At 40.8% G+C, this 17636-nt stretch overlaps 1 protein-coding gene across 3 annotated transcripts in view; it reads left to right on the forward strand.

Moving 5' to 3' along the window:
• LOC139758506 (succinyl-CoA:acetate/propanoyl-CoA:succinate CoA transferase) overlaps positions 1–17636 on the forward strand; it is a 78497-nt gene that overhangs the window by 8178 nt on the left and 52683 nt on the right. For all 3 annotated transcript variants that reach the window (XM_071680006.1, XM_071680004.1, XM_071680005.1), the window contains exons 2-3: positions 3157–3309; positions 5251–5399. In XM_071680006.1, the coding sequence (XP_071536107.1) occupies positions 3157–3309; positions 5251–5399 (302 nt within the window). The remainder of the gene's footprint in view (positions 1–3156; positions 3310–5250; positions 5400–17636) is intronic.

Below are 17636 nucleotides of genomic sequence, written 5' to 3' on the forward strand. Positions count from 1 at the left end.
AGCACTACAAATGCTACATCATCGTATCATAAGAATCTTGCCCACAATGCAACTGCTACATAAAAGAGAAATAACTACTCGGTTGCAGACACACACACACACACACACACATCACGACGTTTGATGGCCTGTGTTCAGCACCGGTGGATTTAGCCAGCTTCCTGAGTGCTGCAGTTTCCTCTTAAGGGTAGAAGGTATTCCTGGAGCTAGGAAACATACTAAGACCCATCCACTCATATATACATACACACACATACATGTATATATACGGACATATACATATCATCATATACATACATATACATGTACACACATGCACATATACTTGCTTACCTTCATCCATCACTGGCACACCCCGCCCCACAGGAAACAGCATCGCAACCCCCTGTGTCGATGAGGTAGTGCCAGGAAACAGACGAAAAGAGGCCACATCAGCTCATCTGTCTCTAGCTGTCATGTGTAATGCACGGAAACCAATATTGCATCGGTACCTGTTGGGGACTGTTAGCCCCACCACATAAGCTACGTTGGACATACAATCTGCTACACCCTGAGCTGCCTTCTCTTGCTCCACTTACAAGAAGTTGAAGTCAAACATCTTGAACAAAAGCATGGAACGAGACTAACGAGGGAGATTATAGTGAAAACACCAAAATCATTACTAGTTGTAGTGATCGGAAGAGACTGCAGATATTAGAAACCATTCACATTAGAGATAAAGCACCTTATCATCAACATCCAGACAAATATGACCACCGCCATACAGCTTGCTTTTTGATGGCCCACCAATAGGACATAGACCTAATGCTGCTTTAGGACGGATGGGACACGTTATTCACGTGCCAGAAGTACCTAGTCCACCATCCTTGGGCAGTAAGAACGCGGCCCTGACAAACCCGGTCATGGGTTACGAAGGCCAGAGAGACTCAGACAAGCCCAACCTGACCCCATCCACATCAGGACAATAATGGTCTCGCTTGGCCCTACTCAAGTGTATTTAGTGATGGATTTTCTTATTTCTATTATATATTATACTTAATCGCCGCAGGCAACGCAAGGAAACAGACGAGGAATAGCCCTACCCACCCATGTACACTTGTATATACATAAACGCCCATACACGCATATATACATACATACATATACATTTCAACGTATACATACATATACATACACAGGCATATACATATATACACATGTACATATTCATACTTGCTGCCTTCATCCATTCTCGTCACCACCCTTCCGCACTTGAAATGGCACCCCCACCCCCCCTACCACCACCACCACCAGCGAGGTAGCACCAGGAAAAGACAAAGGCCACTTTCGTTCACACTCACTGTCTAACTGGCATGTGTAATGTGTAAGCTCCCTTTCCACATCCAGGCCCCACGGACCTTTCCATTGTTTACCCCATACGCTTCACATGCCCTGGTTCAATCCATTGACAGCACGTCGACCCTGGTAAACTACATCAATCCACTACGCTCTATTCCTTGCACACCTCTCACCCTTCTATATGTTCAGGCCCCAATCACTCAAAATCTTTTTCACTTCATCCTTCCACTCCAATTTGGTCTCCCCCTTCTCCTTGTTCCCTCCATCTCTGACACACATATATCCTCTTTGTCAACCTTTCTTCTCTCATTCTCTCCATATGTCCAAACCATTTCAAGACGCCCTCTTCTGCTTTCACAACCACACTCTTTTTATTACCACACATCTCTTTTGGTGAAAGGACAAGAGCAAAGGAAGGAGTAGCACTATGCCTGATGCAGGAGTTGTGGAAGTGTATAGAGTGAAAAGAAGTAAATTATAGATCGATGTGGGTAAACCGAAAGTGAATGATGAGAGATGGGTGATTATCCTGGCCATGAAAAGAAAGATCATGAGAGGCAAGTGTTTTGAGGGCAGAGTGAGTGTGTCAGCTGTTTTGTACAAAACCAGATATTAGTGATGGGTGATTTAAATGTGAAGTTGTGTGGCAGTTCAGGGTATAATCGGAGTGCATGGGGTATTCACTGATATTAATGAATATGGTGATGACCTTATGGAGTTGTGTGCTGAAATAAGATGAGTGATTGGGAATACCTGGTATTAGGAGAGGGATATAAAAAATTATACATATGTGAGTAGGAAAGTTGGTCACTGGGCATCATTGCATTACATATTAATTGCCAAGTGTGTTAAAGAGAGTTTTGGATATAAATGTGCTGAGGAGAGCAGCTGATGGAATGTTTGAACACTATTGCATCGAGAGTGAGGATTTGTGGAGGTTTTGAAAATGAGGAAACAAAGAAAGGTTAAAGTGAAGATTCGTGGAGGTTTTGAAAAAGAAAAATAAACACTCTCTTACTCCACAGTATCCCAGCAACAAATAAAACATCTTCCAACTCAACACCAATGTTATCAAAAAAATGCGTACAAAGATACTGATCCAACTCAGAGAATGTGACATCTACATAACCCTAATCCAAACCATATTCACATCCAAATCTACCCTTCCACCTTTATACACAGCCTTGACACAAGAATGTTTATTTTAGTTTGCTCATTTCAAACTACTAGCATCCATTTTAAAGTTCATTACAGTAATTTCAAGTCTTCTCTTCATACTACAGGGGACCAGAACTTTTTAAGACTCCTTTCCTATTAACTTTAGATTATTATGAACTCATAAGTATTTTTTACTCTTTATTTTTCACTTTTTCACAAGAGCTTTGCTATCTGAGTTCTAATTTCTGGTTATGTACCATCTTTTCTTCCTGAATCCACCATTATCTACAAAGGGTTCATTTCTCTTTTCACCATGATTAGCCATAGTCCAAACCTTGGCAGCTTTCCTAATATGATGTAAACATCTGTAATTTCTTTCAGTGGACTTTGCTGTCTTTACACATATACAACAGAATAAGTAAAACAGAAATGAAGAATGAGAATGTAGACAATATGGGCTCAAAAAAATTACTTCCTGTACATAAGAATAAATAATGATGAATTAATTACAGACCCACATTTATGTAGTAGTTTACATAAATTTTCACTGGTATCCAAGTATACCTATGATTTCACAAACATTAAATCAGATTTCATTTCCTTTAGGAATACTTGAGTGCTTTAATAAGTTTTCATGAATGAAAACTGTTTACCATGCAGGTGATGTGGTATTTGTACATGGAGCTGCGGCCACACCTTTAAAACTTGTGGCAGCACTGACTGAACATGGAAAGAAGCAACAGCTGAGTGACGTAACAGTCTGCCATATACACACTGAGGGACCTGCACTTTATGCTCAACCAGACTGTGAAGGTTAATAATGTTCATGTTCCACTTTTAGTACAGTATAATTCTTTAAGTGGTTATGTACTTCTAAACATTGATGTATACTTTTAATATCTGTCTTTCAGATTTTATTGTACTATATCAAAGAAAACAAATGTGAATTTCTGAATTTTTATTTTTACATATTCTCCAAAACATTTTGCTTTTCCAAATGACTTTATGTATATTTGATTAATAAGATTTTTGTGTACATTCACTGGTGAGATATGCAAGGGAAACAAGCCTTTCTTTTTTTTTATTTTCCTGTGTTGATACAGTACCTATGATTAAATGAATGTTCATACTAAAGTAGCATTTATGGATCTGGAGAAGGCATATGATAGAGTTGATAGAGATGCTCTGTGGAAGGTATTAAGAATATATGGTGTGGGAGGCAAGTTGTTAGAAGCAGTGAAAAGTTTTTATCGAGGATGTATGGCATGTGTACGTGTAGGAAGAGAGGAGAGTGATTGGTTCTCAGTGAATGTAGGTTTGCGGCAGGGGTGTGTGATGTCTCCATGGTTGTTTAATTTGTTTATGGATGGGGTTGTTAGGGAGGTAAATGCAAGAGTTTTGGAAAGAGGGGCAAGTATGAAGTCTGTTGGGGATGAGAGAGCTTGGGAAGTGAGTCAGTTGTTGTTCGCTGATGATACAGCGCTGGTGGCTGATTCATGTGAGAAACTGCAGACGTTGGTGACTGAGTTTGGTAAAGTGTGTGAAAGAAGAAAGTTAAGAGTAAATGTGAATAAGAGCAAGGTTATTAGGTACAGTAGGGTTGAGGGTCAAGTCAACTGGGAGGTAAGTTTGAATGGAGAAAAACTGGAGGAAGTAAAGTGTTTTAGATATCTGGGATGTGCTGGAAATGAGATGTTTGAGGACAATGTCCCAACCCACCCCCATACACATGTATATACATACGTCCACACACGCAAATATACATACCTACACAGCTTTCCATGGTTTACCCCAGACGCTTCACATGCCCTGATTCAATCCACTGACAGCACGTCAACCCCGGTATACCACATCGATCCAATTCACTCTATTCCTTGCCCTCCTTTCACCCTCCTGCATGTTCAGGCCCCGATCACACAAAATCTTTTTCACTCCATCTTTCCACCTCCAATTTGGTCTCCCACTTCTCCTCGTTCCCTCCACCTCCAACACATATATCCTCTTGGTCAATCTTTCCTCACTCATTCTCTCCATGTGCCCAAACCATTTCAAAACACCCTCTTCTGCTCTCTCAACCACGCTCTTTTTATTTCCACACATCTCTCTTACCCTTACGTTACTTACTCGATCAAACCACCTCACACCACACATTGTCCTCAAACATCTCATTTCCAGCACATCCATCCTCCTGCGCACAACTCTATCCATAGCCAATGCCTCGCAACCATACAACATTGTTGGAACCACTATTCCTTCAAACATACCCATTTTTGCTTTCCGAGATAATGTTCTCGACTTCCACACATTCTTCAAGGCTCCCAGGATTTTCGCCCCCTCCCCCACCCTATGATCCACTTCCGCTTCCATGGTTCCATCCGCTGCCAGATCCACTCCCAGATATCTAAAACACTTTACTTCCTCCAGTTTTGCTCCATTCAAACTTACCTCCCAATTGACTTGACCCTCAACCCTACTGTACCTAATAACCTTGCTCTTATTCACATTTACTCTTAACTTACTTAATTTACTCTTAATATTTTATAGATTCATTATTTCTTCCTAGTTTCTCAAAATTTTATTTCATTAAAATTTTTCAAAGATTCATTATGAGAAAACAGGCATAATTTTTAGATAGTTACTGTATAATTGAATTGCTTGGTCCAACATCATGGAGATAAAGTCTTTGGATCATATGTACATCTTATTAGTTTGCCAGACACAGAAATACCTTGTGTGACTTAATTTCTTCCTCAGGTATTTTCCGGAGTAATTCATTCTTTATTGGGTCCAACTGTCGGCAGGCTGTTAATGAAGGTCGAGGGGATTTTGTACCTATTTTCCTCTCGGAGATTCCACTCCTCTTCCATCGAAAAATAATTGAGATTGACGTAGCACTTGTCCAGGTAGGTTATTCATTCATAAGAAGTGATTTCACTGTAACCATCCAAGGAAGACAACTTTTCCCATGTTATAATGCACTTGGTTTATAGCAGTTTATTTACAGCATACATCAGTGAAGGATGAATGATTAGTTGATAAGTAAAATGAGTAAATTTTATTTTTATTGTGAGTAAATTTTATAAATAAGAATAAGAATTACAACAATTCAGACATTGTTGCAGAGACCTCATTATTTTCATACAATATCATGCAGTATGGTCATATGCCAGGCTTATGTCCATGCACTGTTAGTGGCAGTTTGTCTGTATAAGCTGCAGCATCCTCACCATTCTGCCAACATACAAAATGTTTGCCTCTCAAGTTAGAAAAATTGTGCCAACTCATGTACACAGATCACTTTTTTAATACTACTTCCTAAACATGATAGATATGTTTTCACCAAAAAAGATAAAAAGAAAGAAAATGATTCACATCAGCTTTAAAGTCACCTGTCCTGCAAAGGATAGCTGCATTATTTGCAGTGCCAGTGCCTTATACCATATGAATGCCACATGGTTCCTTATTTTCTGTTTCAGCAGGAGGTAGGATGTCTAACCCAGATGCCCCTTTTTTATGACATTAAAACAAGGCTATATGAGAGTTTTGTAAATTCATGAAAAACGTTTTGTAAATCCATGATAAACAAATTTAAATGCAAAACCCATAGACAGCAAACTGAAATAAATGCAGAACATAATTTTTTTTTTTTTTGTATAATATGAATGAGAAGTTGATAGCAGAGTGGATGGGATTATGGCTGAAGTGCTGAAGTATAAAGGAGAAAGTGTGATAGAGTGGATGCATCTTATATGTAATTTAGCATGGAAACAGAAGGTTGTGCCTGAGGATCGGATAAAAGCTATTACTGTTCCCTTATTCAAAGGGAAAGGTGCGAAGGACTTATGTAGCAGTAATAGGGGAAGGTGTCCATTAAGTATACCAGGAAAAGTGTATGCAAGGATATTAATTGACAGAGTGATGGAAGGGATTGAATGCAGAATAAGTGAAGAGCAAGGGGGTTTTAGGAAAGTTAGGTTATGGGTGGATCAGATATTTGTTGTAAAGATGACCTTGGAAAAGCATTTAATGAAAGGTAAGAAGTCATATGCAGCTTTTATGGTTCTGGAGAAAGCATATGACAGAGTTGAGTGGAATGCTTTGTGGGGTGTGTCAAGGATATATGGTAAAGGAGGAAAACTTATGGATGGTGTAAAAGCCTTCTATAGAGGAGCAAATGCCTTTGTAAGAGTGGATGGAGAGCTGAGCAAAGGTTTTGAGATACATGTTGGTGTCAAGCAGGACTGTGTGATGTCACCATAGCTTGTTGATATATGTATGGATGGAGTAATGAGAGAGATGAAAGCTAAATTAGGGAAAATGGGTGCAGAGATGGAGTGTGGCAGTGAGATATGGTGGCTAGTGGCAAGGCTGTTTGTGGATGATGCTGTGTTGTTTCTGGAGAGTGAAGAGAAGTTGCAGAAGGTTGTAAGTGTATTTTATGATGTGTGTAAGCAGATGAATTTGAAGGTACATGCAAGTAAAAGTAAAGTAATGGTGTTTGAAAGGAAATGGAGTGAAAGTATAGATTTTGTAAGACCATATTGAGTGTACTAAATTGGGCTGTGGACAGGGGGGGGGAAAAAGACTGGAAGAAGTGAGGTGATTTAAGAATCTTGAAGCTGTCTTGGTTAAGTGTGGTAATATGGACAGAGAGATAAGGGAGAGAGCAGTACATAGTAGAACATTCATTGGGTCCCTTGGTAGAGTAATGAAGGGTAGAGGTGTAAGTATGGAACTTAAATGCAGGTAAAAGTAAAGTAATGGTGTTGGAAAGGAAGCGGAGTGAAAGTACAGATTTTGTAAAACCATATTGAGTGAAAGAAGAAAGTGTACTAAATTGTGCTGTAGATAGGGGAGGGAAAAGACTGAAAGAAGTGAGGGAATTCAAGTACCTGGGAGCTGTCTAGGGTAAGTGTGGTAATATGGAAGGAGAGATGAGGGAGAGAGCACTACAGGGTAGAAGGTTCATTGGGTCCCTGATAAAATAATGAAGGGTAGAGGTGTAAGTATGGAAGTGAAGAGAGGATTAAGGGACTGCATAGTCCTTCCAACCCTGACCTATGCAGCCGAAACATGGATGTGGAGTGAGGCACAGAGGTCAAGAATCCAGGCTGTGAAGATGAGCTTTTTGAGAAGAGCACATGGTGTTACTAGATGAAATGAAGAAAGAAATGAAAGGGTGTATGAGAGATATGATATGCAAGAAATGTAAGGGGAGTGAATTGTGGAGTGGTAGAATGGGTGAAACATAATACTTTGAGGTGGTTTGGGCATATGGAAAGAATGCAAAACTGTGAGTTTACAAGGAGAGTGTATGATAGTATGATTAAAGGGGTTGATGCGAGTGGAAGACCACCTGCAACAGGCAAATAGGGTGGAGGAATACTGGAGGGAGTGAAACAGAGGAAGAATGGTTTATGCAAGGGAGGCATGTAAGGACAGGGATAAGTGGAGACTCTTTCACTGTGGCAACTCATTGATGGGAGCTCTAGGAAGGAATGCACATTGCATCAGAGATATAGATAGATAGATAGATAGATAGATTTACATTCAGATAATCTGCTGTGTATAAATTATTTATATTTTGCCTGTATGTAAAAATTATATATGTAAACAAGTATCAATTTCAGCTATCTGATTATAGCACATGAGTCATCTGCAGTGTCATGAGCTGCCACTGGTCATAGATTTTAACATCTAGCCTAGAGTTCAAAGTCTGACTTCAGATTTCTGTTGTCTTCTAAAGTAATATTCTGTCATCATCATTGCTACTGAAATGCAGCAATATCAACAATTGATAATATGAATTTATGAATTAAAAAACAGTGGAACATGATTCAGAAGAAATTTTACGTTAAAGTTTAATTTAGAGCCTTACAACTAAACTCACTACTGCATTATCTTTTTTCTCTACTCAATACACCTTGATTACATGGTGTACCAACACCCATAGCTGGAGAAATAGTAATATGGAATAAAAGTAAAATAAAGAGATGATATAGGTAGGAGTGATAAAACTTTAAAAATGTAAGATTATCTTTGTCTGCGTTCATTTTAAGCTTTATGTGTTTCCAGACTGGTGCATACAGATTGACAGAAGTTGTGGATTTCATCCACATTAATATAAGGTAAACAATTATCAAGCAAAAAGGAAATTATTTGTTTTTAGTTTAGCTCTATATCTTGAGTAATCTTAAACCTCTTAAGCAGACATAAGTTTCCTGGTATTTCTGAAATATAGATATTTTTCAAGTAAAGGGAAGAGCAGTCTCTCTTGAAATGAAAGAACATCCTCTAAGAACAGGGAAACGACAAAGAAACCAATGGTATTGACCTCAGTATACCCTTGGAAAAACGGAAAAACGCCAGTTTTAGTGGGAACATACAGTGTAACACAACAGTAGCTGCTACACATTCTATTACAACTTGACTCATAGAGATGGTGATGCCATCATTTCATTTACATTGATTTGATACAAAGAACACTTTTTTTCAAATATATACAGAATTTCTGTCATTTTGCAGTATTTATTTATGAATCATACAAGGTGCAACTACTCACAAGTTTTCTTTTTTGTAGGTTTATGTAATAGATGTCTTTTCTTCCTACAGAATGCTCATCTTTTAGTATATAGAGTCACTTTGTAGGTTTATAAAATGTGGGAAAAGTTTATTGTGTCTTTGACCTTAAGTGCAGCTATAGCGATGAGGATTTTACTTCTTGCAAAACAAGTTGACCATATTGTGACACTAATGCCTCCAAAATGTAGGCCTTCAGTATCAGAGTGTTTATTAAAAACTTGTATGCCATGTATATTATTTTCAAATTTTTTTCATCTGGGATCTCTAAAGTTTTTATTGCTATGAAGCAAATGTTGCCAATTTCATTTGCATTTAGCTGTGTACTGTACTGTGATATCTTTGTGATACCATAGCTAGTGTAACTGAAGAATCCATGCATAATTATCATTTTAGGAGTGCTAAGGTTTATGGTACCTGCCATCTTCATAGGTCATTGGCAATTTAATTCCTGACACTAAAGCAATTACCATTGATCTCTGCAAGGTCAGCTTTATGCAGCTCTGGTTGTAAGGTTATTGTAATATAGTAATAAAGAAATTTGCAGTCAAGGATATATGTTTATGGGGATTAAAATGATGGGCTTGTCTTTGGCAGATTTTATGGCAGATTTTTATTTTGAACTTTGTGCATTTTCCCAAGATAGTGCACACACACACACACACACACACACACACACACACACTCTCTCACACGCACATGCACACACACACACACACACACCCACACACACACACACACACACACACTAACTTGTAAACTTTGTTTCCATCATGTGTATATCATTTCATAATTTGGTAACGTGAATTGGAAAATTAGGTGGACTAAATGGCCATATTTCCTTCATTATGGCTCACATGGTATTCATCATATACACTACACTGCCATACTTCTTGCTTATCTTTCTGAAATAGCACATACTCATATAACCATGTTTCTGTTACAAAATTGTTCATGAAACTCTGATGCCTGCATTGTGCAAAGCATATTAGTTTGAACTTCAAATTTTGTCTCAAAAATTTTTTGTAAGTACTTTAGCACATGTTCTGGTTGAATTATTAGAGTGGTATAACTGAGTAAGGGGGACAGAAACACATTTAACAACAACAATGCTTTATTGGATAGAATGTACAAGGTGAAGTAGCAGAAGGCTTTGAGCACGTGGAGGTACAGGATTATGGTGGAGAAGAGGTAAGTTAAGGTAGGTCAAGTAATACAACACATGCTTGGCAGGGGTCCTATGATGCTGGTGATGATAGACATCAGATGAAGCACGAGCACATGGGAGGAGTGTGTGGCTGCTGAGGCAACTTGGAGTTCCTGTTGGAGGTGGTTGTGGCATGTATCACAGCTCCTGGTGTGTGTGGCAGCTGCCGGTTTGTGACTGGGTTGCAGGAGGCTCCTGGAGTTGTGCTAGGGTTGTGGGAGGCTCCAGGAGTTGTGATGGGGTTGCAGAAGCCTCCTGGAGTTGTGCTAGGGTTGCAGGAGTGCTGTAGGTGTGGCCATAGGTCACCTGTTAGTACAGATGCTGTTGGTGGTGGGCAAAGGCAATGTCCTATGCAAATCCTGCCAAAGGTGGACTTCAGAGATGAGGCACCACTGTGCATCCTGCCAGGAATGTGAAATGTCAGGAGTCATGTGGGACATTTACTGTTAGAGGAGATGTCCTAAGGGCAGCTTGAGTCTGGAGTCACATTGGTAAGACATCAGGTACAGAAGCGGTACATTTGCTCTCTAATGGTAAATTGACTGCCTTAATGGCTTACTTTGGTGATACCTAGGTATTTAAGAGGTGGCAAGGTCAGGTCTGGGAAGGGTAGCTATTCTCAAAGGGAATTAGAGACATCAAAGCCAAATGTCACGAGCTTCTAACCTCTCTCCAAGCTGTTGGACTTGAGGTTAAGTCCATAAGAGTGGCACCTCTCATGGAAATAGTCAGGTCATCTATAATAACAACAGCAGCTTTTGATCTACTACTGCTAAACAGTGAATGTGGGTGTCAAGGATTAATACTGCAGGTGCAGTTGTAGGTTGGGTCTCCAAACACATTTTTCCCGGGGATTATTTGGTCAGGTGAGGTCAAAAGTTGTCACCTGCCACCCAGTCAAGGTGTTGTCAGTGTGGAGCGACAGTGAGTCTCTACTCTACTTTCCTTCTTCCATATTTTTGCAAGATTAAGACTTGGATGTTGATGAGAGAGATAATATAGTTGGCTGGTTGTCCAGTGCTGTAATGACTCACCATCACTCCATATTGACAATGCCTTAACTTGGTGGTGGGTGTTAGCCTGTGACCTCATCTGACCTAATAATCCCCAGGAAAAATGTGTTTGGTAGCCCAACCTTCAGCTGCTTTTGAAATATTCATCCCAACACCCAATCTTGATGTTCAGTGGTAGCAGATCACAAGCTGCTGCTGTAATTATCGATGACCTGAAATATTTCCGTGAGAGGTGCCATTCTTACAGACTTAACCTCAAGTCCAACAACTTTGAGAGAGGTTAGATGCTTATGACATTCAGTTTCAACATCCCTAATTCCCTTTGGGAATAGCTACCTCTCCCAGACCTGACCTCACTGCCCTTATATACCCAGGTATCACTGCATTAAGTCAGTCAGGTAGTTGACTCACTATTAGACAATAAGTTTACCACTCCAGAACCTGAAGACTTGTTGATGTGACTCCAGACTCAAATCCTCCTTAGGATGTCTCCTACATCAGTATATGTCCCAGTGTGACTCCTAATCTTTCATGTTCCTGGCAGATTACATTGTGGAGCCTCATCTCTGACATCCACCTTCAGCAGATTTCATGTGGAAAATCACTTCTGCCTGCTACTAGCAACATCTGTAACAAGGGACCTATTGCCACACCCATGGCATTCCTGCAACCCTAGCACAACTCCAGAGCCTCCTGTGACCCAAGGACTAATCAGCAGTCACTGCACGCTTCAGGAACCTTCCTCAACCCAGTCACAAGCTGACTGCTGCTACACAGTCCAGAAGCCACAATAAATGCCAGCACACCTCCCACAGGAGCTCCACGTTAACTCAGCAACCATGCACTTCTGCTTTATCTGAAGTCCACCATCACAAGCATCTGAGGATCCCTGCCAAGCCTATCTTGTATTACTCAACCTACCTTGCTTTACCTCTTTTTTGCCATAATACTGTGCCTCCAGTAAGTAGCTCATTGCCCTCTGCTCCCTCACCTTGTATGTCCTATCCAATAAAACATTGTTGTTGTGGTTTAACACATTTCTTTGCCCCTCTGTTAAACCACTCTAATTATCCAATCAGAACATTCTCTAAACTGGTGACCCCAGAGTGACAAAGAGGGACTTTCGAACACATCATTATAGTGCTATTGTCAACCTTCCTTGGCCCTTGCTGTCATGGTTCTTTTTCCAACATTCACCCACAATCGCCTCACACCTGTCCATCTTCCTTCTTGTTTTTTCTTTAGTATACCACGTCTTTCCATTTCACTCTATCCCATGCGCGCCTTTCATCTTCCTATTTGGGCCCTATCACTCAAAATCTTTTTATCTCCATCCTTCCATCTCCAGTTAGGTCTCCCCATTCTCCTTGTTCCCACCACTTTTGACACATATCCTCTTTGTCAACTTTTCCTCATTCATTCTCTCCTTACATCCAAACCATAGTAACACATCCTCTTCTGCTCATTCAACCACACTCTTCCAGTTACCACAATTCTGTCTTAACTTTTCATTACTAACTTAATCAAACCACCTTACACCACACACTGTTCTCAAACATTTCATTTCCATCGCATCTACCCTCTCTGCACAGCCTTATCTATAGCCCATGATTGCATCCATATAATATTGTTGGGACTGCTATACCTTCAAACACACCAATAGCTGCACTTAGGTAACATTTTTCTCTTTCCACACATTCTTCAGTGGGAGTGAGTGGCTGGAAATCCTCCCTTCCTATATTACTTTCCAAAGTAAGAACATAGCAAGGAGTGAAGTGAGGATTTTCCCCTCTAAGCCTCTGATGCTTGTTCTTGGCACTACCTTGCTTATACATGAAATGGCATGCCTGTTTGAAAAAATATATGGCTGTTTGTTAAAGACCAGCATTCTGTCCACAAACATACACTACAATCTCTCCTTGTTGTACATAACACTTTACTCACATAGCTCATTCTTTCTAACTCTAGATTTCACTGTGGTGAGCACTATGTGCTAGCCCTGCCTTTTGGCAAAATGATAGGAGCAATATATAGTAGTATTAAGTAGGAACATGTAGGCAGGAGCATTAGGTAGAAGGGGTAGGTAGGAGCAGGTGGTAGTTGTAGTAGTCATTAAGAACATTAGGTAAGAGCCTTTACAAACACTGTGTTAGAGTTGCCCTGTGCCAATGGCCCATCAAGGGTGAGGAATGAAACTCCAAACAGCAGCACTGGAGTTCACTAGTTAAGGAGACCATTGCCGTGTCCAACCCTTAGAGAAACTTCCAGTTTGGAACAGGCGTTGAAGATATAGATAGAAAGATTAGGTAGAAGTAGTAGGTAGGAGCATTAGGCTGGAGCATTAGGTAGAACACGGGAAATGGCGGATAGTATGAAAGAATGGGATTTATTTAGGGAAGCAGTGATGGCTTGCGCAAAAGATGCTTGTGGCATGAGAAGCGTGGGAGATGGACAGATTAGAAAGGGTAGTGAGTGGTGGGATGAAGAAGTAAGATTATTAGTGAAAGAGAAGAGAGAGGCATTTGGACGATTTCTGCAGGGAAATAATGCAAATGAGTGGGAGATGTATAAAAGAAAGAGGCAGGAGGTCAAGAGAAAGGTGCAAGAGGTGAAAAAGAGGGCAAATGAGAGTTGGGGTGAGAGAGTATCATTAAATTTTAGGGAGAATAAAAAGATGTTTTGGAAGGAGGTAAATAAAGTGCGTAAGACAAGGGAACAAATGGGAATTTCAGTGAAAGGGGCTAATGGGGAGGTGATAACAAGTAGTGGTGATGTGAGAAGGAGATGGAGTGAGTATTTTGAAGGTTTGTTGAATGTGTTTGATGATAGAGTGGCAGATATAGTGTGTTTTGGTCGAGGTGTTGTGCAAAGTGAGAGGGTCAGAGAGAATGATTTGGTAAACAGAGAAGACTTAGTAAAATCTTTGCAGAAGATGAAAGCTGGCAAGGCAGCGGGTTTGGATGGTATTGCAGTGGAATTTATCAAAGAGGTGGTGACTGTATTGTTGACTGGTTGGTAAGGTTATTTAATGTATGTATGACTCATGGTGAGGTGCCTGAGGATTGGCAAAATGCTTGCATAGTGCCATTGTACAAAGGCAAAGGGGATAAAAGTGAATGCTCAAATTACAGATGTATAAGTTTGTTGAATATTCCTGGTAAATTATATGGGAGGGTATTGATTGAGAGGGTGAAGGCATGTACAGAGCATCAGATTGGGGAAGAGCAGTGTGGTTTCAGAAGTGGTAGAGGATGTGTGGATCAGGTGTTTGCTTTGAAGAATGTATGTGAGAAATACTTAGAACAGCAAATGGATTTGCGTAGCATTTATGGATCTGGAGAAGGCATATGATAGAGTTGATAGAGATGCTCTGTAGAAGGTTTTAAGAATATATGGTGTGGGAGACAAGTTGTTAGAAGCAGTGAAAAGTTTTTATCGAGGATGTAAGGCACGTGTACGTGTAGGAAGCGATGAAAGTGATTGGTTCTCATTGAATGTAGGTTTGCAGCAGGGGTGTGTGATGTCTCCATGGTTGTTTAATTTGTTTATGGATGAGGTTGTTAGGGAGGTGAATGCAAGAGTTTTGGAAAGAGGGGCAAGTATGCAATCTGTTGTGGATAAAAGAGCTTGGGAAGTGAGTCAGTTGTTGTTCGCTGATGATACAGCGCTGATGGCTGATTCATGTGAGAAACTGCAGAAGCTGGTGGCTGAGTTTGGTAAAGTGTGTGAAAGAAGAAAGCTGAGAGTAAATGTGAATAAGAGCAAGGTTATTAGGTACAGTAGGGTTGAGGGACAAGTCAACTGGGAGGTAAGTTTGAATGGAGAAAAACTGGAGGAAGTGAAGTGTTTTAGATATCTGGGAGTGGATTTGGCAGCGGATGGAACCAGGGAAGCGGAAGTGAATCAAAGGGTGGAGGAGGGGGCGAAAGTTCTGCGAGCGTTGAAGAATGTGTGGAAGTCAAGAACATTATCTTGGAAAGCAAAAATGGGTATGTTTGAAGGAATAGTGGTTCCAACAATGTTGTATGGTTGCGAGGCGTGGGCTGTGGATAGAGTTGTGTGCAGGAGGGTGGATGTGCTGGAAATGAGATGTTTGAGGACAGGTGTGAGGTGGTCGAGTAAGTAATGTAAGGGTAAGAGAGATGTGTGGAAATAAAAAGAGTGTGGTTGAGAGAGCATAAGAGGGTGTTTTGAAATGGTTTGGTCACATGGAGAGAATGAGTGAGGGAAGATTGACCAAGAGGATATATGTGTCAGAGGTGGAGGGAACGAGGAGAAGTGGGAGACCAAATTGGAGGTGGAAAGATGGAGTGAAAAAGATTTTGAGTGATCAGGGCCTGAACATGCAGGAGGGTGAAAGGCGTGCAAGGAATCGAGTGAATTGGAACGATGTGGTATACTGGGGTCGACTAGCTGTCAATGGATTGAACCAGGGCATGTGAAGCCATGTGAAGTGTCTGGGGTAAACCATGGAAAGTTCTGTGGGGCCTGGATGCGGAAAGGGAGCTGTGGTTTCGGTGCATTATTACATGACAGCTAGAGACTGAGTGTGAACAAATGGGGCCCTTGTTGTCTTTTCCTAGCACTACCTTGCACACATGAGGGGGGAGAGGGTTGTTATTCCATGTGTGGCAGGGTGGCAATGGGAATAAGTAAAGGCAGACAGTATGAATTATGTACATGTGTATATATGTATATGTCTGTGTGTGTATATATATATCTATATATATCTATATATATATATATATATATATATATATATATATATATATATATATATTTTGTGTGATCGGGGCCTGAACATGCAGGAGGGTGAAAGGAGGGCAAGGAATAGAGTGAATTGGAGCGATGTGGTATACAGGGGTTCACGTGCTGTCATATATATATATATATATATATATATTTTTTTTTTCTTTTTTCTTTTTTTTTATACTTTGTCGCTGTCTCCCGCGTCTGCGAGGTAGCGCAAGGAAACAGACGAAAGAAATGGCCCAACCCCCCCCCCATACACATGTACATACACACGCCCACACACGCAAATATACATACCTACACAGCTTTCCATGGTTTACCCCAGACGCTTCACATGCCTTGATTCAATCCACTGACAGCACGTCAACCCCTGTATACCACATCGCTCCAATTCACTCTATTCCTTGCCCTCCTTTCACCCTCCTGCATGTTCAGGCCCCGATCACACAAAATCTTTTTCACTCCATCTTTCCACCTCCAATTTCGTCTCCCTCTTCTCCTCGTTCCCTCCACCTCCGACACATATATCCTCTTGGTCAATCTTTCCTCACTCATTCTCTCCATGTGCCCAAACCATTTCAAAACACCCTCTTCTGCTCTCTCAACCACGCTCTTTTTATTTCCACACATCTCTCTTACCCTTACGTTACTTACTCGATCAAACCACCTCACACCACACATTGTCCTCAAACATCTCATTTCCAGCACATCCATCCTCCTGCGCACAACTCTATCCATAGCCCACGCCTCGCAACCATACAACATTGTTGGAACCACTATTCCTTCAAACATACCCATTTTTGCTTTCCGAGATAATGTTCTCGACTTCCACACATTTTTCAAGGCTCCCAAAATTTTCGCCCCCTCCCCCACCCTATGATCCACTTCCGCTTCCATGGTTCCATCCGCTGACAGATCCACTCCCAGATATCTAAAACACTTCACTTCCTCCAGTTTTTCTCCATTCAAACTCACCTCCCAATTGACTTGACCCTCAACCCTACTGTACCTAATAACCTTGCTCTTATTCACATTTACTCTTAACTTTCTTCTTCCACACACTTTACCAAACTCAGTCACCAGCTTCTGCAGTTTCTCACATGAATCAGCCACCAGCGCTGTGTCATCAGCGAACAACAACTGACTCACTTCCCAAGCTCTCTCATCCCCAACAGACTTCATACTTGCCCCTCTTTCCAGGACTCTTGCATTTACCTCCCTAACAACCCCATCCATAAACAAATTAAACAACCATGGAGACATCACGCACCCCTGCCGCAAACCTACATTCACTGAGAACCAATCACTTTCCTCTCTTCCTACACGTACACATGCCTTACATCCTCGATAAAAACTTTTCACTGCTTCTAACAATTTGCCTCCCACACCATATATTCTTAATACCTTCCACAGAGCATCTCTATCAACTCTATCATATGCCTTCTCCAGATCCATAAATGCTACATACAAATCCCTTTGCTTTTCTAAGTATTTCTCACATACATTCTTCAAAGCAAACACCTGATCCACACATCCTCTACCACTTCTGAAACCGCACTGCTCTTCCCCAATGCGTTTTTTTTTTTTTT

Source organism: Panulirus ornatus, chromosome 30 (genome assembly GCF_036320965.1).
Source record: "Panulirus ornatus isolate Po-2019 chromosome 30, ASM3632096v1, whole genome shotgun sequence".
Taxonomy (NCBI): domain Eukaryota; kingdom Metazoa; phylum Arthropoda; class Malacostraca; order Decapoda; family Palinuridae; genus Panulirus; species Panulirus ornatus.